The sequence below is a fragment of the Ochotona princeps genome, chromosome 25 (genome assembly GCF_030435755.1).
Source record: "Ochotona princeps isolate mOchPri1 chromosome 25, mOchPri1.hap1, whole genome shotgun sequence".
NCBI classification, from domain to species: Eukaryota; Metazoa; Chordata; class Mammalia; order Lagomorpha; family Ochotonidae; genus Ochotona; species Ochotona princeps.
Genome location: NC_080856.1, coordinates 22,399,361 through 22,424,582, shown reverse-complemented (window position 1 = coordinate 22,424,582; position 25,222 = coordinate 22,399,361). Strand labels below are relative to the sequence as shown.

The 25,222-nt window shown below is 42.3% G+C and overlaps 1 protein-coding gene across 4 annotated transcripts in view; it reads right to left on the bottom strand.

Moving 5' to 3' along the window:
* DGKI (diacylglycerol kinase iota) overlaps positions 1–25,222 on the bottom strand; it is a 402,429-nt gene that overhangs the window by 8,135 nt on the left and 369,072 nt on the right. For 2 of the 4 annotated variants that reach the window (XM_058654978.1, XM_058654979.1), the window contains 2 exons: positions 13,642–13,679; positions 10,326–10,446 (listed from right to left, as the gene is read on the bottom strand). In XM_058654978.1, the coding sequence (XP_058510961.1) occupies positions 10,326–10,446; positions 13,642–13,679 (159 nt within the window). Of the gene's footprint in view, positions 1–10,325; positions 10,447–13,641; positions 13,680–25,222 lie in introns of those variants that run through there. The other 2 variants (XM_058654980.1, XR_009244222.1) reach the window with 2 other exon arrangements.

Here is a 25,222-nt window from a genome sequence, read left to right as displayed (position 1 = left end):
AAGGAAAAAATGCTCAGGATCTCTGGCTATCAGGAAAACACAAATGAAAGCACAGTGAGGTTCCCCCTCACTCCAGTGAGACTACAGTCAGACTTTTGCTAACAACACATGCTGGCATGGATGTAGGGAGAAAAGGATGCTCCCTCGCTGTTGGTGCAAGTGTAGGCTAGTAAAACCTCTATGGAAGTCCGTCTGAAGAATGCTAAGAGAACTGAAATTGACCTGCCATATGCCCCAGCCATCCCACTTCTGGGAATATATCTAAAGGAAATACAATCTATATATAAGAAAGAGACCTGTAATCCTAAGTTTACAGCAGCACAATCTACAATAGTGAAGACATGGGAACAACCCAGATGCCCATCGAAAAAAGCGTAGACACAGAAACTGTGGTATACCCATTCTGTGGAATACTACTCAACCACAAAAAGAATGAAATTCTACCATCTGTGACAAAATGGTCTCAACTAGAGAACATTGCACTTAAGGAAATAAGCTAATTGCAGAAGACCAAATGTTATATGTTCTCTGTGATATAAAGCAACCTTCATGCAAAATACAAGATCATTTGTTATATAGACAAACATACATGTACAAACAGCCATATAGAGAAACTGTATAATAGAGACTGTTGTACCAAGAAATGAAGATACACTGCAGTATGCGTCTCTACTCCTGAATCAAAGCTGGACTCCTAATGAAATTGCTAAATATAGCTTTACAATAGGATGCTGGACTTTGTGCCACCCTCTATGCCTGTAAAGTCATGACACACCTAAATAACAGAATGATGGACTTAATGGCCATTTCTGAAGGGCTCTCCTATTGTAATAATAGTTGGACAATTTCTGAAAAGGGGAGGGAAAGTCCCTGAGCCTATGGCACTGTATCATAAAAATAAGGAAATAAATGAACGAAATCCTCAATTTGTTATCAAACTTCTATTTTTTTCCACATAAGCTAAACCGGTTAATGACACAACTTATGGATTATGTGTTCTTGTTTCCCATCACCAAGAGATTGACATCTCCCAATGCTACACGCTAACCAGCACCTTCTAACCACACACCTGTGTGTACCACATTCTTTAACATCCAGTCTGTGGTCAGGGCCTCTAAAAGGCGATCTTCTACAGAAGCAGCTTACCTTTATCTCAAAACTCCTCATCAAATAAACGTTTCTTTAGTTCAATTCTTGCATAATGTTTTCGCTTTTTGAATGTAGACCTTGTCTCTAAAAAATTATCCTAAACTTCTTGAGAGTAAAAATAATTTTATTGTATTTGGAATCACTCAGACAACGATCACGTTTATAGAAACCAAGACTGGACTCACTTTACTCAATTGTTTCTCTATTCTAGGATTCCAAAGAGACATGAGTGATCACCCACGCTCCAAAACTTGCAAAGCAGTACAGAACAGTGTGGAAAAGTAAGTTTTTGGAGTTATTCCTCCTTGGCTAAAGGGGCTACTGTTTACAAAATCCTGGCAAATTCACTTAAACCATTCATCCCTTGTTGTTGCACATGTAACATAGAACATATATTTCTCAAGCTGGTTGGGAAGTTTATGAGTCAATTGTGGAAAGCGTTTAAACAAATGCCTGGCACCATGGAGACTACACATAGCGCAGGGTCATCAGCCTGCTCTCTGACCTAAGACAGCTGGTCACGGTAAATCAAGTGAGTACGACATCAGAGAAGGAAGATGAGGCCAAAGGGTCATTTCACTACCACCAACATTTGAAGTCACTTACTGACACCAATTGTATGTCCTGGGAACAAAACACCCCAGGCCTGTCTGATGGCCTACCGGTCACCTTCAACAAGATGAGGTGTAAGAGGTCATCTAGTGCCCAGGGGTCCTTTGAAAGAACTCCATTACTTTCAACAAACCTTTCAAGCGGTTTACTTTGAAGGGGGTTGTGTGAGCTGAGCTTCATCAATGGTTCTGCTCTCATCATTGCTGCCAATCGCACGGCTCTTCAGGCAGCCGAGCCGTTCTACTTTCTCCTTTATTCCTTTTGTCATTCGTTGTTCACAGAGCTACACACATGGTGGGTCTAGGGCCAAGGACCTCTGGAATCCACACTCTGGATACATGAGGAACTAAAGCATTATTCACTGTGCTAAAAGAGCAATCATTTGACAACCTGCAGGTGCGGCCAAGGCAAAGAACAAACCGTGTTCCTTACCATTTCTGGCCAGAGGCACCATAAGGACAGTCAGCCCAGAATTACTTCACAGCTGACCCAGGGGGTGAATCAGGCATGCCTGTGGCTGCTCATCCTGGCCCACATTCTCACCCTGTAATCCCCCAAAGCCAGTGGAGGTGAGAGGCAGAGACACAGAGACTAAAACAAAAAACTTCTGCTCTTGATGAGTATCATAAGAAACTGGATATTTGAGACAATGGTTTGAGAATGATGGGTTTCATCAAACAACTGTTGTGAGGTGGGCAGCTAGTTCAGGATCACGGGCTTGAAAGTCACTCCCCGACAACTACCGAGGTGTTCCCTCCTGCCCACCTGTTACACTTATCTATCAGCACCTGGAACCTGAGAAGGGGCGATATTGTATTGTTGTGTAACCATTGCCCTCACAAGCCTGTATAAAGGTCCATGATAGGGAGGGGCTCTCTCTGTCTCTCTCTTGGTCGTGTGCTTCCACTGCTCTGGCACTCCAACTCTTGGCCACCTATTTACTCTGCAGCTTCCTGTGGACAGACTCTGAGGACAGGTCGCCCCTGAGCATGGCTCTGTGTGTCTGTTTTCCTCACCTTCTGTTCACTGCTTGGGTGGGACAACAAAAATAGCAAAGCTAAGATGCTTTGTATTGTTATTCTGTGTACTTTCAAGAGTTCCAGGAGAGGTGAGGCTTAGCAGTAATGGAATGCAGGCAGAGAAACCAGGGAAAGGTGAATGTCTGTAGCTTTCTAAGTGTGCCCAGGTTGTTCGCTGCATGTTTCTTAGGATAACTTATATTGCTGGGGAAGCTGGGAGGTGGGTCTTCAGTTTCATGCATGGACTTCATGGTAATGACCATTTGTTCCTCTTGGGGTTTCAATTAACTGGATTGCTATAAGATTTGCTATTTCTAGTGGGTCCTGTTGTCACCAAGCTTGGTTAATAAAGACTCCTTAATAAACCTTAGACTCGTGTGGCGTGATCTCGCTTGCACCCCACAGCACAACTTCTCTTATCGTCCATTCAGTAAAGGTAATCATTGAGTAGCAAAAAGTTTTGAGCATTCAAGCAACTAAAACAGAAAAATGGCAGCCAGTGGATTCCAGACGGGAGTGGGAAGCTGTTTTCAATAGTATAGGTACTTGTCTAAGCACTTCATTCACCTCTAAAAGGACTGTCTCGTGCTAGCAAAGGGTACTGCAAGAGGAAGAAAAAAGAGTGGACGCTGGGTACAGTCTCAGGGGAAGGCTGTAGTTCCTCTCTTGTTTGTCCCTGTGCCTAGCTGCCAGCATCTGGTCTTTACCGGTGCCCAGGACTGTTTCACAGTACCAGGCTTGTGCTGTGTAGTACTGTCTACTGTGAGATTTGCGAGGCTGGCCAGAGAAACCAAAATGATAAGGAAAAGTGTGCAAAAAGTAGCATCTGTGATTTTTAGGAAACTCATCTGTGTCTCATTCATAAATAGAAAACAAAGGAGAAAGAAGGGAAGAAAGTTGGAATGCCTTCAGTGTATCTAAGTGAGCAACATTTGCTATGGGGCTTCTTTTACAGCACACAACCTGATGGTGGATACCACACCATCTCCACTCAGGAACTGACAGAAATGATACTGGATTGGCAGCAGGAAACTCTGTACCACTCCCTAAACATAAACACACATCTTGAATCACTGTCCTTCCAGGAATGACTGAGATGTCCACATTATTTTCCACACTATTGGCACTTAAACCTGCACAAAAAAAAAACACCCGCAAACTACTACTACCATCAAATTCGCATGGAAGACATTTGAGAGTAAATTCCTCCATGAAATTGTCACAGGAAACCAACCAGTGCTCGTCCAGAATTCTTGGAGCAGCACCCCCGGGGGCCCTGCAACACCCCACAAGGTCTGCTGCAGTGTGGTTACTTGCTCCTGTTTCTCACTCCTTGCCAGGAGTTTTGTGTGGGCTGCAATCATTTCTTACGTATGTGTGAGCTTGAGCAAGTAACTTAAGTGAACCAGACTTCCGTTTTTGCTGCCCGTCAAACGGAAATAAGAACTTACTGTGTAGGACTGCTGTAAGCATCAATTGCATTGATGTATTCAAAATATTTAGAACAATAAAGATTGGCAGTAATTATTACTTTCGCTTTTTTCTCCCTCAGAAATATCTGGAACAAAACTAAAAGATTTTAAATGAAAGACATTTTAAAATCAAATTAAATTCCAGGCAATGTCACTTTTTTTTTTTGCTTAGAGAAAGAACCATAATGGAAACATGGATTCAAAGACGGTACTACATGGAAAATGGCTGAAAATCAAAGGGAAAAAAAAACCTACTAATGGAATGTATATATCAGTATTCAGGTGAGAGCCAGGGAATGCCGAAGAAACCAAAGCGTCACAAATCTTCCCAAATGAGAAAGTGAGCATTATGGTCAGCAATCGGGCTCGGCAGCCTGCGAGCCCGCGGCCCAGTGCTCATTCCAGTCTCTTTCCATGGTGACACTGGCCGTGCCCAAGCGACTTTATCATCGACATGATCTTTGTATCCCATATGACGTGCCTTTTGTAACACGCATTCTTTAATTTTCTTCCCACACCAATGCACCCAAATCCCCTTTGCTATTCCTTCCATCTCCCTGGGGCCCCTCCCTTAGGACCTCATTTCCCATTAGTCTCCCTGACGCTGCCAACAGACCATTCCAAATCCTCCCCTGCCTCAGGGCAAGGGCTGCACAGATGTGGGAGAGCTGGCACTGCGAATGCTATCAGCACCGTCATCCTGTCCCAGCGGGATAGTGGTCAGTTCTCTCTGGGACCAGAGGCAGAAAACGGAAGGTTAAAACAAGGGAAAAAAAAGATGGAAAAGAAAGGCTGAAGGCAGAAAAAGAGAGAAGACAAAATAAACCATTGAAATCCAAAAGGAAATGCATGAGTGAGATTTCTGTCAGGAAAAGCAGCAGGGGGGAGAAGGGATAGGCACTAGGAGAAGAAAAACAAAAGAGCAAAATGCAGAGGGTGGTGAAACCACAAAACAAGGCGGAGAAGTCTCTTGGAGGGGAAAGCTACAGGGGAGGCAGTGAGGAGCATGGTTGAAAGGAGTTGAAAAGCAGAACCAGTAGTGGAGCGTCTCAGCTGGAAGCCCCTGCATCCTTAGCCGCTTGGTGGCGCCATCTCGGTGGACCTGATAGCTGTCTTCCTCTTCCACTGTGTTTTCAGTTCTCGCAAAATCCTGATTCCAGTTCTTTCATACACAAAAGCAGCATGTTGTACGTATGAGAGACGAGGTCCCAATGAAGACAAGCAGTGCAGCAAACAGCCTCAAGCCTCCTGTGGCTTGTTCAGCACACAACTCAAGTCCTGTCACCCTCAGTTTGTTGTGACAGAGCTCTTAGAAGAGGAAGGAGTGGCTGCTGGTAGAGTCTGAGGGAACTGCTAAGCTCTCTCGCTCCTGACTGTGGACCAACTCTGTACCATGCCGAGGAAGAAGGCAAGCCATGAACAGCAGAGGTGAAGTGTCCCTGAGCACCCACACACAGTGTCAGCTGTGCGCTTGCAAAACGACTAGCAATTGCTCATAATTGTTATTTGACAATTCTGAATTCTGAAAAACAGACACGAATGTGTAAGTGTGACGCCATATCTGGTACCCAAGGGGCTTTTTAGGAAAGTGTATGTAATAATCAAAGTCAAAACAAAACAAAACAACAACAAAAACAAACAAAAAAAAACTTTTGTGGGGCTGGTGTTGCAGCATAGCAAGTTAAGCTTCTACCTGCAATGCCCGACGGACATAGGTTTGAACCCTGGTTGTTGTCACTTCCAATCCAGCTCCCTGCCAAGGCCACAGAGAAAGCAGCAGAAAACAGGTCAAGTGCATGGGCCCCTGCTCCCAAGTGTAAGTTGCAAAAGAAGCTGGGCTCCAGGTGTCAGCTCCAGCTACTGCAGCCCCCTGGGGAGTAAACCAGAGATGGAGGATCTCTCTGTCTTCCCTCCTCTCTCTGTAATGCTGCCTTTCAAATACATGAATGATACCTCTTTTTTAAAAAATCAAAAGGAAATAAAGTCAGCCTGGATTTCCAAAAATTGGTAATAACGCAAAAGTTACACTTTCATTCCACTGGAATCAACTTTTCAAATATTTATTTATTCGGGAGGCAGAAAGACACAGCAAAAGAGTTGCCATCTGCTGATTTGCTCTACAAATGCCCACAACGCCCGTGGAGGCTGAGCGCAGGAGTATGGAACTCAGTTTGGGTCTCCCACATGGTAGGCACCCAACTACTTCAGCTATCGTCACTGCCTGCGGGATCTGCATTAGCAAAAAGGATCAGGAATAAAGCCCAGGTACACCAATGTGAATCACCTGCAGCCAAAGGCTCAGCTAAACAACTGCCCCTTTTACGAACTTGTTTGACATAGCCTTGAATCTCTCGGAGGTCTCCTGGGAAAGGTTATTTTCTTTGTCAGGCAAGGGGAATTCTGGAGTAAAGGACATTATTCTGAAAGGCTATTTCAATCAGCAAAATCACATTAAGAAAGTGATTACAGAGTACAGCTTTCTCTGTACTTGTCTCTGATTTCCAGAACACCATAATTTATAGGATCCTCTATAATTTAAGAGAGATGAATGATTCACAAAGATAATTTTCAATTCCCTTGCCAGGTCACTATAAAATTGTACCCACAAGTAAGAACAAAAAGTTGAGCTAAAATCTTTAGCTCTTTCGGAAGCAATAGGTCAACTAGGCTAAGCAAAACTATTTTACAACCATATTCCTGAATACATAAGAACAAAGAAATGAATGAAATCAACAGCCTGGCGCCATAGTCTAGTGGCTAAAGTCCTTACCTTGCATGCCCAGGATCCCACATGGGCGCCGGTTCTAATCCTGGCAGCCCCACTTCCCATCCAGCTCCCTGCTTGTGGCCTGGGAAAGCAGTCGAGGATGACCCAAAGCCTTGGGACCCTGCACATGCATAGGGGACGCGGAAGAAGCTCTTGGCTTAACACTGATCGTTGCAACTACTCGGGAAGTAAACCAGCAGATGGAAGATCTTTCTCTCTGTCTCTCATTCATTCTGTTAATTGGACTTTCCAATAAAAGTAAATAAATCTTTAAAAAGAAAGAATTAAATCAACAGCATTTATCAGATTGAAAAAAGTCATTTCGATAAAAACCAATTGTGTTTCCATTATTCAATTATAGTGGTTAAGGGTTAAAAACTGTTTTCCTTCGAAAGTTCAGTGACCCATGGACTGTAGGTCACTTCAGATTTTATTTTTAAATAAAAGAGAAAGACCGTGCTTCACTCGGCACAGTTTCTCTACAGGTGTCTATTAGCCAACCAGAGACCAGCAGAGCACTGGATATTTTCTGAGGCCTTGAGAACAGTGTAACTATGAGTGAAGCTGAGATAATTAACAGGAATCCTTTCTTTCTCATGTATAGAAATATTAAGCCAATTACTTCACAAAATCAGATCCAAATACTACCAAATATGTACCCTCTCCTGAAGGCCTGAATTCCTTTGTGTCCAAGAGTTTTAACAGAAAGAGCTATTCTATGTGAATCAAACTTCGCAAAAGGCACTCCTTTAGCATTGCCGTACCATTCTTTGATCTGAACCCGGCAGCATCATTTGCCAGGTAGTCTAATACCACACAGGTTCTGCGTGTACCAATCACAATTGGGCTAGAAACTCAAAGCCCCAGGAAGTCAGTTACCAGCCTTTTAAGAAGCTCCATCATTTGAGACAGCATGGATTCAGCCGACCCTGTGGCTTGCTTCAGAAAACAGAATGCAGAGAAGGCGATGTGGAAACTATCCACCTAGACTCAGGATGTCCGGCAGCTTCTATGTGCACCCTCAGTAACCCAAGAATTACAGAGAAAGCTTATAACCAATTACACAGCAGTCTCAGCCGATTCTGAAAACATCACACCCTTGAGAGCCCAACTGAAATAGTGTGGTCCGCAATGGCGGCTCACTGCAACTTGTAAATGAGACTATGTGTGATGTTACTACAGAGAAGATCCTACAACTGAAGGAAAAGTATCCTGCTTGTTCAGGAATGGTAAAGACAGAGTGAGAAAGAGTGAATTTCGGAGTATGTTATCACTCAAACAGAAGCCTGGGGCCCAGCGCAGTAGCCTAGTGGCTGAAGTCCTTGCCTTGCATGAGCCAGGATCACAAACGGGTACCTGTTCCTGTCCCGGCTGCTCCACTTTCCATCTACCTTCCTGCCTGTGGCCTGGGAGGCAGTAGAGGACAACCAAGGGACTTGGGACTCTGCACCCATTGAGGAGACCCAGAAGATGCTCCTGGCTCCTGGCTCAGGATCAGCTCAGCTCTGGCCGGTTGTGGTCATTTGGGAAGTGAAACAATGGATGGAAGATCTTTCTCTCTGTCTCTCTTTCTCTCTGTAAATCTGCCTTTTCAATAAAAAAAAATAAATAAATCTTAAAAAAAAAAAACAGAAGGCCAGCATTTTAGATACTTACACAGAGGGTATACATGAACTGAACAGCTTAAGGTATGAAAATAACACGTTTAATATCATTGAGTAAAGGAAAAAAACACAGAAAAGGGAGACTGGAAAGAATCAAGAAGATAACAAGGAGAATCTTAAAGCTGACCAGAGGAAAACTCTAACGCCAGTGCACGCCTGCTGCTTGGTGTGGCAGGAATGCTGCGCTCTCTCCTTACTGAGGGAACACTTCTGGAGAATGTCATTTCATTCATCGCCTGTGAGCTGATCTGAATATTTTATTCTGCCCCTCACTGTGTTTTGGGGGAATTCTCCAAGGTATACAGAATAAATCTATGAAATGTGTGTATGTGTGTGTGTTTGTGTGTGTGTGTGTGTGTGTGAGAGAGAGAGAGAGAGAGAGAGAGCCTACTCCCTGCTTTTGCCAGTCTTAACCCAAAAAGAACGCTACCCATTGCATGAGCTAGGAGGATCAGCAGGTAGAAGAAGAGATCCCAGGCTCTCTGGGCAAACAGCTCCAGGGTGCCACAACCCAACCGACAAGGGGGCCACAAGGCATCCGATCTTGATTCAGTAGCCTTTCATTTTCCAAACCAAGTCTCCACTCTGTGTACCGCAACTCAGGGCAAGGGTTCAGGCACAGCCTTCACACTGAGGAGGTAGTGAAGATAAAGCAAAGGGAATCTAACATGATGGACAGTCTCAAGCCTCCTTACAAAGCCACTGGCAAGAGCAAATGATAGGATTGCTAGATGGAATTAACCAACTGTTGAATGAATGACTGAAATAAGATGCCTTTGCCAAACTGTACCAAAATAAATAAATAAATAAAAAGAAGAAGTAAACAGTGTGAAGCTTTACTCAAATGCTTTCTATCTAGAACCCGAATGTCAGTGCGCAACGACTTGGATGGTGTCTGCCATTAGGACTCAGAGGCTGACTTCAAAGCTATCCACGCTCTCAGCCACATCCTTCTCCCCTCGCCCCTGAAAACAAACCACCCAGGCAGACTGTCCTTCTTCCGATCCCTTATTCCTAGAAACACTATACACATGGGAAAGTGGATGCCATGGTCAGGATTTGCTCCTCATTTCATGTGTTTTTGTTTCTAAGGTAAAAATGACCTAATGGCCAATCAGCAGCCTGGTTCAGGAAGCAATTTGGGAGGAGAGAATGAATGACTGCTCCAGCCAACACCATGACACCACACACTTGCAAACAAAATGAAGGGTCACTCGGGATGTAAAGATTCATTCAGACAGAAAAAAAAAATTAAATTAGAAAGAAGGAAAAGTTATACCGAGTAACACCTTAGAATGATCAAGTGTAAATACAGGTTAAATCAGCTGATTCTACTTAATTTACTAAGAAGCTCTACAAGATCAAAACACACTACGCCCAGCTATCTTCGTTTTTGTTCTTTATTTTTTATTAATTTGATTCCAAGTAAGCTTGAAAGAGCTCAATGTGAAAAAAATCGTTGCTATTAATTTCCTGGATGTGCGGCAGGGCTCTGTGACGTTCGATGGGAAGAGCAGGGGCGTCGGGTCAAAGTTGAAGGGTGTTTACGCAGTTCTGAAGACAGCCCACATAAAGTCAACTTAGGATATGCACCGTAATTTATGGAGCAATGACCCTCGGTACATTTGCTGCAGCTACTCACCGTGGTCAAGGATATATTTCACAATCTCTCCGTTGCCGGTTTTAGCTGCGTAGTGAAGAAGTGAACAGTGGTCTGGTCCCTGAATTAGCAGGCTGCCTCCATTTTTATAGCTCTCTATTAGCTGAAACAGAAACATAACGAGAGATGCTCAGGCAGAATCCGGAACAAAGATAACAGCTCACCGGTGATAAAATAAGGGGAATGTAACAAACCACGAATGTTTCCAGCCTCAAAGGACACAGAGAAAAGGCAGAGAGGTGAAGCAGACTGGATGTACCACGTTATCACTCAAACAGATGGCCGGGGTTTCATGCAGCCCCGGAGGAGGGTCTCCGTATTGACCAGCGAAGGAAAGTGAAAAATGCTGAATGACTTTCTTTCCTCTGGTGAGCACTGGTCTCTGCCTCGAGGGAGAAGGGGCGGTGTGAGGAGGACAAATGCCTCACCAAGCTGGTGAAGTGTTCTGTCTCAAGGGACAGAATAATTGCAGCTATAAACAGCAATAGCTTGGTGTCCGGCAGCCAAGTGCCTATCTTATGTCCTTCAGTTGTTCTTCAATGTCTAATGAACTTCAGCAGCAGATCTAAAGCTTCCTCCTTGGCACTCATCCCCCCCCACATGTCCCCCAGACACACACACACACACACACACACACACACACACACCATCTCTTCAGCACGATCGTTTCTGTAAATCATCCAACACAGAACCAAAAAGGCTAGAGTTGATCTGTGAGGTGAAAACAAATGTGATATGAACAGTGTGGCAATTTCTTTCCCTTTTTCTTTTTCCAAATTTATTTATTTTTCATTGGGAAGTCAGATCTACAGAGAGGAGACACGAGAAAGATCTTCCAGCTGTTGATTTATTCCTCAAGTGGCCAGCTCAAGCCTGAGCTGAGCCCATCTGAAGCCAGGAGCCAGGAACTTCCTCCAGGCCCCAACATGGGTACAGGGTCCCAAGGCCTTGGACCTCTATGAGCTGGATGGGAAGTGGAGCAGCTGGGATATGAACCTGCGCCCACATGGGATTCTGGCTCATGCAAGGCAAGGACTTTAGCCACTAGGCCACCGTACCAGGTCCAGTGTAGTGACTTCTATAGGAGAGTGAAGTGTCTGGCAGTGAAGGACTTGGTACAAGGAGCCGATAGCCATACACAAGGACTATTGATTGGAGGTCAATAGCAAAACTTATTAACAGCATCAGATTTGTAAGGACTGAGGGTCAAGTGGGCATGGGGAGGAGGGTTTAGTGCATTTACATAATAGCAGTAAGAGGGAGTTGACTTAAAACAAAAGGAATTCCTGTACCCTTGCCTGGAAGTACCTTTCTTTGTTTTGTAAACAGATCCAATCAATTGTCCCCGCATAAGAAAGAAAACTGGAGAACATCAGAAGTTTGTAGCCTGAGAATAAAGCTGCTAAATGAGGATACAAAGTCCAGGAAATATTAAATACTCTAAAAAGTAAAAAGGGGCCAGGCGCAATGGTTTGACTGGCTAATCCTCCCCCTTAAAAGTGCCAGGATCCCATGTGGGCCCGGGGTTCATGTCCCGGCTGCTCCACTTCCCATCCAACTCCCTGCTTATGGTCTGGAAAAGTAGGAGAGGACGTTCTAAAGCCCTGAGACCCTGCACCTGCATGGGAGACCTGGAAGAAGCTCCTGGCTCCTGGCTTCAGGTCCGTTCAGCTCTGGTCATTGAGGCTGCTTGTGGCTGAACCAGCAGATGGAAGATCTTTCTCTCTTTGTAAATGCATCTTTCTAATAATTCTTAAAAATTAAAAAAAGAAGTCTAAGAGGGATCCTAGTCCCCAAAATGTAGCATATTAGAAAAATAAGAGCCTTTCTGAAGCCCCTAAAAAAATAGTTTGAGGACAAATAAGGATAAAATAATCCAGTAAATAAGCAGAAATAACATGTTTTCTTTGAAGAAGTGAGGTTTCATGGCATTGTAAGTAATGCAATATTAGGTGAGAACACATAGTCCCGTGCCCACCTTCAGATAAATCCATAGCATTGCCACGTGCCCAAATGCCAGAGAAACAAAGACAACTACAATTCACTCACTAGCCTCAAGTCCTCACAGTCCGTGCAGAAACATGAATTACACGGTTAATGGAGATGATGCTGTAAGGTTTCTAGAGGGGATCAGGGGATGCATAAAGCAAGAGAAAGAATTTCTGGACGATGGCCTAGGACGCTGACCTGCAGAGTTGTTGAACGGAGGTAGAGAACTTAGGGGGACTCCCATTTCCCAAACTGTAGGGGGAGAAGAAAGAAAGAAAGAACTAACATGTTTCCCTCACAACTCCCAGACAGAGTACCATTCAGTTCAACCGTATTATCTGGCAATGAGTCTTCCATTTCACTGTGGGCAGATCCAACCATGATTTAACACAGACTCGTGCCTAGATCCTTCCTTGCTGATGTGGCTTTAATGAAGGTAGCCATCAAGTTCATCCACGGGCTTCTTAATGTAGCTCAGTTGTTCAGTAGCTTTTCATTCAACTTTCACATGTCACAGAGTGGTCCTGGAATCTTCTGTTCTCTAGTCTATGGCTTATTCTCTGTCTCTGTGTCTCTGTGTCTTTCTCTCTGTCTCACACACATAAAGTTTAATATTTAATTTGCAAATGATTCTTGCTCAGAACAGAAAAATGGAGATGTAGAAGAGAAAGAGGGAAGAAAAACAGAAAGGAAATGATGTTAGAAAGAAAAACACTGAGCCTGATGCAATAGCCTAGTGGCTAAATCCTTGCCTTGAATGTGCTGGGATCCCATATGTGGACTAGTTTGTGTCCTGCCTGCTCCATTTCCCATCCAGCTCCCTGCTTGTGGCTTGGAAAAGCAATGGAGGATGGCCCAAAGCCTTGGGACCCTGCCCCTGTGTGGGAGACCAGGAAGAAGCTCCTGGTTCCTAGCTTTGGATCGGCTCAGCTCCAGCCACTGCAGCTGCTTAGGAGAGTAAACCAATGGTTGAAGATCTTTCTGTCTCTCCTTCGCTCTGTAAATCTACCTTTCCAGCAAATTTAAATAAGTATCGCCCCCCCCCAAAAAAAAAACGGAAAAAAAGAAAAACACTTTAACGAATCCACGTAAATGTCTTGTTGCTTAGCACAACCAATGTGCTAATGAGGTTCCTACTAGGCTCTCCCTTCCTGTCTGATCAACTCTTAAGAGCATCCTTCCTCCTTTTACGCAGCAAGGCAGTTAGCACATGACATATGATATGCAAAGCCATGAAAATGTGGTGAGAAATGATGTTGAGTTAAAGTTCTTAAAGAATCACCAAGGTTTTGGTAGGAGGATATCTTACCTTCATAAGATCACCAGCTACTACTGCCTGCAAAATTGCTGTGAAAAACAAAAGAGAGATGCCCCATTAGTAAAAGACTCTGTCATTAAACCATTACAAAGGGTTAGGGTTGTATTTTGGAGAAGTAATCTATGTTTGGGGACCAAAACCAGAGAAGGAGAAGAAGACCAGTGGTTGAGTTTTGATCAAACTAACTTAGGTACAATCTTGAGTACTACCGTACTCTAAGGTCCTCCCCATAAATCAGTGTAGACTCTAGGTCCACCCCTCTCTAGTGCTGGTTTACAGAAATAACAAAGGATTTATAATCATGCAGACTGGGCTCATATCTTATTCTGGGCATGTAAAGGTCTGGGAGGTTGGGCAAACCATTTAATCCTTCTTAGCTTCTCTGTTCACATTTGTGAAAAGAGCAAGTGTGAACCTCAAGGGGTGACTGCAGGTATCTGGGAGGTCTGCCAGCTTCCCAGGCCTGTGACAGATGCATAGCCAATGCGTTTACTCCCATCCACTCAGTTCCCTCTATTCAGTCTCTTAGGGTTCAAGCAATCAGTGATCTTTTCTGTTTGCTTTTTTAAGGGAGAAAATGCCTACTTTTATAAATATTAAGCAAACTAGACATAACAAAAAAGAAAAAAAACTATTTTCTGGGGGAAATAGGCATGCGTTTGGCATCAGATTCACTGGTGAATGATATGGAAAGATGCCTGAAGATCTTAGGTCACTTAAATTATTTAGAAAAACACGTAGACTTGAAACAAAAAAAGCAGAAGTCATGTATTGGTTTACGCTAAGTGGAGTTCAGAAGTGGAATGAGAAAATAACATCTTTAAATGGTAAAAAGAATATAAGAGCTTCTAACGACAATTACAATTCTTAAAGGGAAGACGATGGGTGAATGGTTTGCTTGGTGGCTGCAATGTTCACATCCACATAGGAATGCTGGGTTTCACTTCAGCCTCCTAACTTCCGGTTCCTGCTAGTGAAGATCCTGGGAGGCAACCAAGACGGCCATCATGGCTGGGTTCCTGCCACCCGTGGAGGAACTGGACCTAATCCCTGCATCCTGGTTTTAGCTCTGGGCCCAGCCCACCTGTTGTGGACATTTGGGGATTGAACCAGCTCTTTCTCTCCCTCTGATAAATATTTCCTTAACGTTCATTGAACATGAAATACAAGGTAACCGAAATTGATGTAGAGGAAATTTTTAAATGCAGTGTTTTTATGGGGGGACTTTATAAAACTGATAGAAAAGGCATATGGGGGGGGGGGAGGCAGAACAGTACATGCATTTTAACACTTGTTTGTACCAAAATAACTTTATCTTTTGTTGCCACTTTTCCACAGTTTCTGAGGATCCGTATTCTGCGTCAGGATAGAAGTGATTCTTTTAGAAAAATAAATGCGACAGTTGTCATTTCTGAAACTACACAATCTAGATTGTGTAAAGGCTTAACTGTCATGTAGTTTTAGAAGCAAACTAATTTAAATTTATTTTGCAACGTGACACCTGATTCTTCTTGTTGGAGAAACCTCTCATTTGACGTCAACCAAAAACGCAGTGTCAAGCATCAAAGTACATGGAACCACTGGTTGCCACCACCGCAGCTCTTACAGCTTTTCTGTTGGGCACTTGTGAGTTCAGGCTGGGTGAGCAGACGTAAAAGCACACACGTATGTGTAACCCACTCACTGGTATATCATTGCACACCTTTTTGTTGACCCAACAGAAAATCTGAAAACTTACAAACCCAAGCAAGGCAACTTCCTGGTGTGAGGCAGAGAGGGATGGAACAAGAGAACTGAATACAGAGTGAACGAATTTCCTCTCTGCAGCAAGCTGGAGTGCTCTGTTCTTTGTCTTCCTGGGAATCCTAACCCAGCACTTTGCACACAGCAGAGCACATCACTTAGTTGCTGAACTGCCTGAGAAGAAAGCAAGCAGATAAAAGAAGCCAGGAGAGAGAGAGATGAGGATAACTGAGATGAAATGAATATAATAAGTATAAAAAGAACCTGTGAACTCTAGTTCTCATTTGTTTTATGAAAGAAAATACGGGGGTTTGGATTGAAGCAACTCTTCTTGGAGCGCAGAGCTAGTAATGGCCCATTCAGCACCCTAATGGAGGCCCTCTTGATGAAAAAGTCTTCCAATTAGGGTGAAATTGGACAAATGCTCATCTGCTTAAAGCTCCTATCAGATAAAAGGTACAGATGGCACCATTGGGAAGGTGGTTAAGCCCAAGACATTAACCCCACAACAAGAAACAGGGAATACAGGCTGGAGGAAGCATTAACAATCATCGAAGTGGGAAAACAAATCAATTTGCACCTTTATACTATAAGCTATTCTCCTGATTTAAGAGGAATATCCATATTAGGAAAGCAATAATGTTACAGAAATTGTGTTAGGAAGCAGTTAATGCAAAGCTTTGGAATTCCAGCAGGGAAGTTCAAAATCAAAGCATTGAGCCGACTTCTTCAAGACCACTCGGAACCATCTGTCAGAGTTTCACAGAAAAAAATGAGTGAGAGAGGGCTGAAGAGAGGGTGAGAGGGAGGGAGAAAATAATAGAAAAAGAGGAACAGAAAGAGGTGAAAAAAAGAAAAAGCAGTTATTAATTTGAGGCAATTAGGTAATAAACTTTGGGTAAACAAGCAGTATATCAAGATGAGGAAAGAGCTTCCCAGAGCAAAGGGAGAGGGGGAGGGATGGTGGAAAGAAGAGAAAGAGGGGGACGAGGCAAGAAAGGAATGATCCGTTAACTTCTTGGCCAGGAATGGATTTCAAAGAACAGTTCCTAGATGAAGTGACGTTTAAGTCAATTATCTGATAAGTGGAATTAATTAGCAAAGAATCTTCTTTTTTCTGTAAGAAATTTGCAAGACCAAGAAAGGACATGAAGGAAGACATGGGTATTAACTGTCATGGAGTCCGAGGGAGCCGGTTGAGAGCTCAACACTGCCACACCGACAATGGAAAGGAGCCTCAAGCAACATACAGCAGGGCTGCACAGCAATCACTTTAGCTAGCATCCCTTATGCCAAGACAGGGCACCAGGGTTGCTTCTTGCAGGTGATGGGAACCTACTGAAGAGTTAAAAACAGGAACAGATAAATATTTTTTAGTAGGTCAATTGGATTCTGTTCTTCACTTTGTGGGAACAGAGTGACTGTCATGCTCCTAGTTGCTTTTTTTCCAGTTCAACCACAGTCCAGTCTTCTCCAACTTCTGTCCTATATCATTAACATTAATTATTGTTTTTGTTTGCTGATTTTCAGCAGTCTTCCAGTTTCAAGTTCTCATGAAGGCAGATCATATATCAGAATGATAACTGCAGATAATGCCAAGTGTGCTGGATAAGCAAGGTATGAATGTTACTTTTAAGTCAAGCAGTATACCCAAGGGTAGCTACTGCGCAAAAATTATCAGGAACAAGCCTCACTTCACTTTCTGGATTAATGTCCTTCCCTGTGAAGATGGTAATTTAACATTTCCTCTGCTTAAAGAGTATCTGAACTCATCAGTATTCAAATCCAGATAATAACCTTTGGAAGATCAAGTTAAAAACACATAATGGGTGGTTATGATTACAGTATATTCTTTGCTATTTCTTGGACTCCAAGGCTGTCCTCCTGCCATTTCCAAAAATGCTCTCATGCAAAACTCTTTCCTGCAAGGAATGCAATGCTTGAAAATTCAATGAAGCAAAGGAAGTCAAATTGCTGACTGTGCACAAAGATGACTAAGCAGATGAACACTAACTTTTCTGGAAAACTAAGTTCCATACAGTTATGTATGAAGACATAAATGTTAGAGGGCAGAGGATGGAGATGTTTGTCCTTTTGAACATGCACACATATGAAATAGTTTATTTTCTGTTTTAGCATTACAAACTCATGTAACTTCTGTCCATTGTGCATCTCAAGAAAGATTAACACGACTGGGTAGGCAGGAGCCCTAGAAGGAAACTGCTTCTCTTCCTTCTTTGTTAGACCTGGATGCCTGACAGTTCATGTATAGAAGACCAAGATGACTTTTATCAAAAGCAATCTCAAGAAAGAAGATAGCCACGGTGATTTCAATGTTAACACATTCCAAAAGTCTACCTTGAACTTTATCCCAATGTGACAACATTCACAGGTAGAGCCCTCTGAGAGGTGACAGAATAAAAGTTCCATCTTCATGAAGATATCAACTCCATTTTAAAGGAAGCTTTGGAGACCCATTTGGCCCTTCCATATCTTATACTATGTGAGGATGTGGCTTTCATCTTTTCTTTCTTCTTTCTTCCTTCCTCTCTTCCTCCCTCCTTCCTTTCCTCTTAGATTCACTGATTTTTATTCACAAGGAAAATTTTCAGATGGCAGTAGAGATAGGTCTTCCACCTACTGGTTAACTCCCCAAGTGACTGCAATGGTCAGAGCTGAGCTGATCTGAAGCCAGGAACCAGGAACTTCTCTTGGGTTTAACACATGGGTACAGGGACACAAAGATTGAGCCATCGCCGACTGCTTTCCTAGGCCACAAGCACAGAGCTGGATGGGAAGTGGAGCAGCTAGGACATGAACCAGCTCCCATTTTGGATACCAGTATCACAGGCATGCTACTCCCATCCTCATTTTTTTTTCCCACCATGGGAGGACACAGTAACAAGCTGAAATCTCGGAACTATAAGCAAGCCTTTGCTTGACATCAAAAATGAAGGCACCTTGATCTTGGCCTTCTCAGCCTCCAAAACTGTGAGAACTTAATTTCCATCATGTATACGTTATCCAGTACAAAGTGCTTTGATACTGCAGTAACCATAGGCCAGGACTCCAACTCCTCCAGTTGTCCCAGACCCTATTTGAAATGGAGAATGCAGCAGTGTACAAAATAAACTTCATCTTGTCACAGAGTTCATATTTGGCAAGGAGCCCAAAAGAAGTTCTCACTTCATAATTACGAAGGACTAGATGACACTTCATCTTGGGGCAGACACTGTTGCTTTGAACATCCACATTTCACACCAGACCAGTTTGAGTCCTGGCTATTCCACATCCTTTCACGTCTCCTCCTAAGGCATTTGGTGAGGCTGCAGATCACAGCTCAAATGCTTAAGCTCCTGACACTTACATGGGATACCGAGGTGCTGTCCGAGCCTCCTGCCTTTAGCATGTGTCCACCCTGGCTGCTGCAAGCATTTGTAGAGTGACCCAGCAAACAGATGTGTCTGGGTGTTTCTTTTTCACTCTCTTTCTGCCTTCCAAGTAACGGAGGAAAATGAACATTTAAAAAATATTCTGATTCAGATTTCTTAGATTTATGTTCTGTGACCATGATTAATAAGCTATAACCTAGAGCCAAACAGTTTATCAAGCTTTATTTCTCTCTTTGGAAAAGTGAAAATTTAAAGCATTTCTATTGAGGTTCCGCCTTGCAAATAAGTTCCGAATACAAGGACTGAGACCATTAAAGTCATCTATGTAGGACAATCTGTAAGATTGGTATTTCCAACCTGTCACACAGGAAAAGAAAGATGTTGGAGTAAAATCAATGAGCGCTCTACAATCTGATACATCAGTATTTCTGAAGGGCTGCTTTAAGAATGTAATTCTTTCTTTGTAGATGGGCCTATTTCAGAACAAAAGGTATACACCACTGGGAAAAGCTACTCATATAATATGTTTGTGATTCTCAATAAGCCAACTGCAATAAATCCAAAATTGTATAAAAGATAGAATCACAATGTTGAAGCATTTATGTCTCTTTTCATTCAAGTTCAGTGATTTTTTTTTCATTTTTCCAGAAATTACCACAAATTATTTGTCATCGGTTCACAGTAGCCATGATCTAAGCAGCGTTTTTTTTAAAACACTTTAGGTGAAAAGAAAACTGAAAGTAAAAAAACAAAACAGAAGAACTAATAAGCAAGCAATGGCTTGGAAATGCTTAAGAAATTAGTTATTTATTGTGAACTGGAAACACATCTGTCTGACATCTTCTCTGTACTTTTTACTCTATAGTAATTTTTTTAAATTTTCATGTATAAACCCAAAACAACAATGTTAAACTTCTTTCTTTTTAAAAGTAGTTACATTCCAAGGCTGAGTTTGACCTGCTTGCAACCCTTTCAGTTGGTGGGTGGAGAGGGTGAGACTTGACATCTGGACTGACCTTTCCAGGGTGACACACGAAGTTAACAAATCAATCCAGAGAAAATCCTGCTTTGTTTATGTGCTGCCTCCCCCCCCGCCCCCCCCAGGTCAGAGTACTTGCCATCAAGTTATGCTGTTTCTCCTTTGTTTAACTTGGAGCAGGACAGTCAAAAATTAAATCAAACTAAAACTTCCCTGGAGGGTCATGAAAGCATGACATGCAAAATAAAGTCAATTTATAGTTCTGTGTCAATGAAGACATGGGATAGAACTAGCACGGTAAAAGTTACACTCGTAATTCTCTTGAACTCATCATAAGTCAAGTCCTTCTGCTTCGCCTCCATCAATGAAAAAATCACTGCTTGCTTGGGTAGCACAGGGTTTGTGCCTTCAGCTGCCAGCAGCCCACTCCTCTCACATATACATAGATTTTCCTGAGGTTGCCTCAGCAGATACATTCTGTCCAATTTGTCTACTTTGTGAGCGGCCAGCCATGGTACAGGAGCAGCAAACTCTGAAGGCTTAGCTCACAAAAATGGAATTCAGTGTCATTGTCAAACATAGCCAAGGTAATCGAACACGTGCTTATAATTGTCAGGATAACCATTGTGAATTATGCTAATGAGGCATAAATGAGAAGCGGTTCGTGAAAATGACTGTGATTAATATCACTTTACATTGCTGTGCTGAACAAATCCAAGACAAGGTGAGAAAAAAAAAAGAATTAGATGTTTCTAAAGATCTCTGCATTTTAACATAGGCCTAGAGAAGTATCTGGCAACTAGAAACAAGACATGCCAGGAGTAACTTGCCACAATCAAGACTAAAACACTGAAGATTTGTAATGACGTATCAGAATAAACTCGAAATCATTCTTAATACTACACAAATGACACACTCATTTTCCACTAATGCATAGCAAACGATCTCAAAATGCAGCTTCACTAAGAACACTTTACTTCTCTGAGTATCTGCACTTCGGGCAGCCATATGCAGCTAACTGGGCAGGACTGCCTTCAGCGGGGAGCTTTGGTCCCTCAGCGTGATCTGGCCTTTCCAGCGACTGCCTGGACCTCCTCACCGGTGAGTGTCTGCACTCCAGGAAAACGCAGTGGAGGTAACCTCGCCTTGCCTCGTAAATGACAAAGTATTATTTCTGCTGAATTCCCAAGCTTGTCCACCTTCAAGCAGAAAGGCCATGGAACTCTCATCTCAACATATGGTATGCATATATTGCCAAGAGGAGAGTGCCAACTGGAAGACAATACTGTGGTTGCTTTTGAAAAGCACAAACTGCTGTTGGAAAGTACATACATCATATGCCTAATTTTCTTCTTTCGCCTGCAAGAAAACTGTTCAGATAAGCATCACAAAGCTTTTCTTCATTTTTCTCCTGAGACGTTCATGACACAAACCAGATGACGCTGTATGCATTATACAGCCCCACAAGGGACACAAGTAAAAAAGGCTGTTGGACATCATCACATCCCAACGTTAATTGAAAACATCAACTCTATGACTCAATGTATGATGTGACAGTTTATACTTTCCAAAACAAGCCCCCATTATCTTTCATTACACTGTTTCCATCAAGATGTGAGAAGCCTACATCCTGTATTTAAAACGTGGACAAACTTTCAATTTCATCAGGAGCAATACTTTGCGATTTTCAAGGCAACATGAGGTGCACTGGGATCTTCTTTGAACCCAGACACCATTCCACGAGGAACCGAGGCTCCCACGTGAAGCCGGTCTCTCAGTTACCAGATACACGTGTGGTCATTTCAAAAACGGATCTTTTGGCTCTTGGTGGAGCAGGGACAAACTAACCCTGTAGAATACTAGCCAAAAAGAAGATTTTGACCAAAGCTCAATGTGGTGTTTGAAGCTATTGTGTTTTCAGATAAGTTGTTACATTACAGTGCAGAATTGGTATAGAATTGCATGTTACTAATGATCTAGAATATGTGCTTTGGTTTTTAATAAATAACTCATCACACATTTAATTTCTAATTCTCAAATACTCCTCTAGGCCTATATTAAAATTCAGAGATCTTTAGAAATATCTAATTCTTTTTTTTTTCTCACCTTGTCTTGGATTTGTTCAGCACAGCAACGTAAAGTGATATTAATCACAGTCATTTTCACGAACCGCTTCTCATTTATGCCTCATTAGCATAATTCACAATGGTTATCCTGACAATTATAAGCACGTGTTCGATTACCTTGGCTATGTTTGACAATGACACTGAATTCCATTTTTGTGAGCTAAGCCTTCAGAGTTTGCTGCTCCTGTACCATGGCTGGCCGCTCACAAAGTAGACAAATTGGACAGAATGTATCTGCTGAGGCAACCTCAGGAAAATCTATGTATATGTGAGAGGAGTGGGCTGCTGGCAGCTGAAGGCACAAGCCCTGTGCTAGCCAAGCGAGCAGTGATTGAGTTGACAGAAGATAGACATGAAAACTCCACTCATGACGAGTTCATGAGTATTGTGAACCTAACCTTTCTTAGTATTGCCCCTCCATCCTCCATGAGCACAAAAAAATTGTTACTTTTAATTACAAATTGACTTTCCTGTATTTTGCATTCATGAATTACACATTCTAGAAATTTCTTAGGGAATTCTTTGTTAGATAGTTGGTTTGTATTATAGATTCTACCCAGCGTGGGTCTGCCCCTAGCTCCTTTTATAATATCTGGCTGCCACAGGCTAACTCCTGAGTGGAGGGGAGAGGGTACATGCTCCTGTCACTGACCATTACTGGGCATGATCCACCAGCAACATCTAAAGGAGAGTCCAAGCTGCAGTGGTCTTTCACGCAAAACCCAGGCCACATCTGTCTTAAGAGTATGTAACTAGAGATAGGAGACAGAACAGCTTTCTTTTCTCCCTAATGACACCGCTAATGCCCAAATTCAATTAATTCCTGCTAATTGAATGCATGGATGTATATGGGTTTCCTTCCATCTGCTGCAGCAATCCTTTCGAACCTCCCATTAGCAGGGAAGATGCTTTCTGCATGAAGAAAAAAAAAATACCAGACAGTCCCCATCTAGTGTTCTGTTCTGGCAGAAACGATCTACCTTGCTGCCAGAGATCAGGATGTGTTTGCATCAGAAACAGTCAGCTCCACTCCTTCTATTCACCACTGGGATTGGCTATAAACAGTGCAGGGACCAGATGCCTCTCCGAAGCACACCATGTATTCAGCTGTTACTGCTAAGCTGCATGGTTGTTTCATGTATCTAAATTTTCATTTCTGCAATACACCATAAACATGCAAACCGTGTTTTGTTTTCGCTGTTTTCACATTTTTCTCTTTGTTTTGTCTAAACTACATCTTTCATTGAAAACTTGACAGTAAGGGAAATTAATAAGCTATTTAATACCTGTTTAGCTGACATATGTAGCCTGCTTATGCAAACAGCTATAATTTTAATATACTTCAAACTCTAGATTATAGGGAGTAGAACAAAGCCCACTCTGCTGGTCCCTGCTGTACTTGGCAATCAGAAGTTACAAATATTTTAACCTCTGGAAATGCAATGAAGTTTACTAGAGGCACCAAAGTTCCATTGCGTTTCTATTATTAGTTTAATCTAATAGATAACGATACACATTACTTTTGATAATGTGGGTAGTACGGCTCAGATCAATTGTAAAATCAATTGTATGGGTTAATGAACTGACTTTGAACACTGTGTTAATTAAATCAATCTCACAGGTTGAAGGCCCCAAAACCCACACTTGCCCACAGCCACCATACACTACGGTCAACCAGCCAGCCAGCAGTATGAAATATATACTGAAAATCACAGGGGCAACAGAAGAAGTTCTTGAAAATACATTTTTTGCCAATCTCTACAATTCAAAGTTAATGTTCTCTCTAGTTATAAATTCATAGCATCACCTTTGGATGCAATGTGCCAACACACTTTTTATATTGTACCTCATCTAAAGTCAGATTCAAACTACTCACTTAAAACTAGGGGGAAAAAAGTCATGTCATGTCTTGTATCTGCATTACAGAATCCTACTGACCATTTTTTCAGCAAATATTAAGCCAGCACAAACAGGAATGATTTTTTATGTTTGTAAAGGTTTTAATCTGATTACACCTTACTAAATTCATGAACTCCAAATCATTATACTAAGCAACATGTTCTTTTCCCTTCTTAACATTTGAATGAATGCAGCAATATGTATTAAAATGCTTTTCACGTTGCAAACTGATTCAGAAACCTAAGAGATTAAAAAGAAATCCCAGCATTCTGTGAAGGTCCTTCATCCTCAGAATGTCCAGAGGGTTTAATTTAGATCGAAGAGTTTTATTTATATTTGCTTTCTTGGCATTTGAATGACAAAACTATAAACTGAGAGGGTGTAAAGAATGAATGAACAGGCTAAAGTGGTCACAATGAGCCCCATTTGGGAAGGACAGTGCCATGTAGAAGAATGCATTGTTGGCCTACGGTGTCTACCAGCTTTGACCAAGTAGCTAAGAGATGCATCAGAACCCGGGCCTCAGCTTTCCCTCCCGCACATCCAGGGCCTGTTTCCTGACATCACTATCCTTGAAGCTATTTAGCAATGTCCTTCAGGAACTCTAAGGTGAACTCAGGTTGAAAAAGTGCACTCATATTTCATTCATGATATCCTTAAGCAGATCTGATGTGCTCAGAGAGTGATGGATGGTTATTGGTTTTAACCAAACTTCAAGACTCCAGGAGGAATGGTATTTAAGGCCAGGATCCAAGTACAGATGAGTGTGTTCTAGAGCTCAGAAAGATGATAAGTTTATGGGTCATCTGGTCATCAGGATGCGCATTAAGCACTTTATCACGGCCTTGCAGCAAACTGGCCACTTTTAAACATGAAGCACTTTTTAAAGTGAGAACAACATATGCCAAAATACCTCTCCTTTGATCAAAGGTAGAGGAAAGTTAATCCAGCACAGGTCATTTTCTGGGACATGTGCCAGCAAAATGTACATACAGCAAAAACACATAGTTTAAAAAAAGATAAAATTCTAAAAGCGTATTTGTAACTAAATTGTAACTGGCCAGTAATTTTAGATCTTTCTCATGGAAGAATATGATAGATATTAATCAGATAAATAGAAAAATTAAGCATTTTACCCCAGCAAAGACAAAAGGAAGTCTTTACTTTCGCTACCACATTCCACTAAGTTTACTAAGGAGTATCACGCCTCAGAAGCTTGTCTTCTTATGAAATGTCTTACTGTGTAATTGAAGGACTTCAACTTAAATATTAGCTGAATCCCTAGGCAAACCTACAGCAAGGTCATAGGTAAATATCAGTAAACAGCTGTATCCATCTCAGGCCCCGTGCACTCTGACAGTCAAGCCTTCAAATGGGAACCAGATAATGACCAGTAAAGCATTCTGAAGACGCCTTGAAGATCAAAAGGAGGA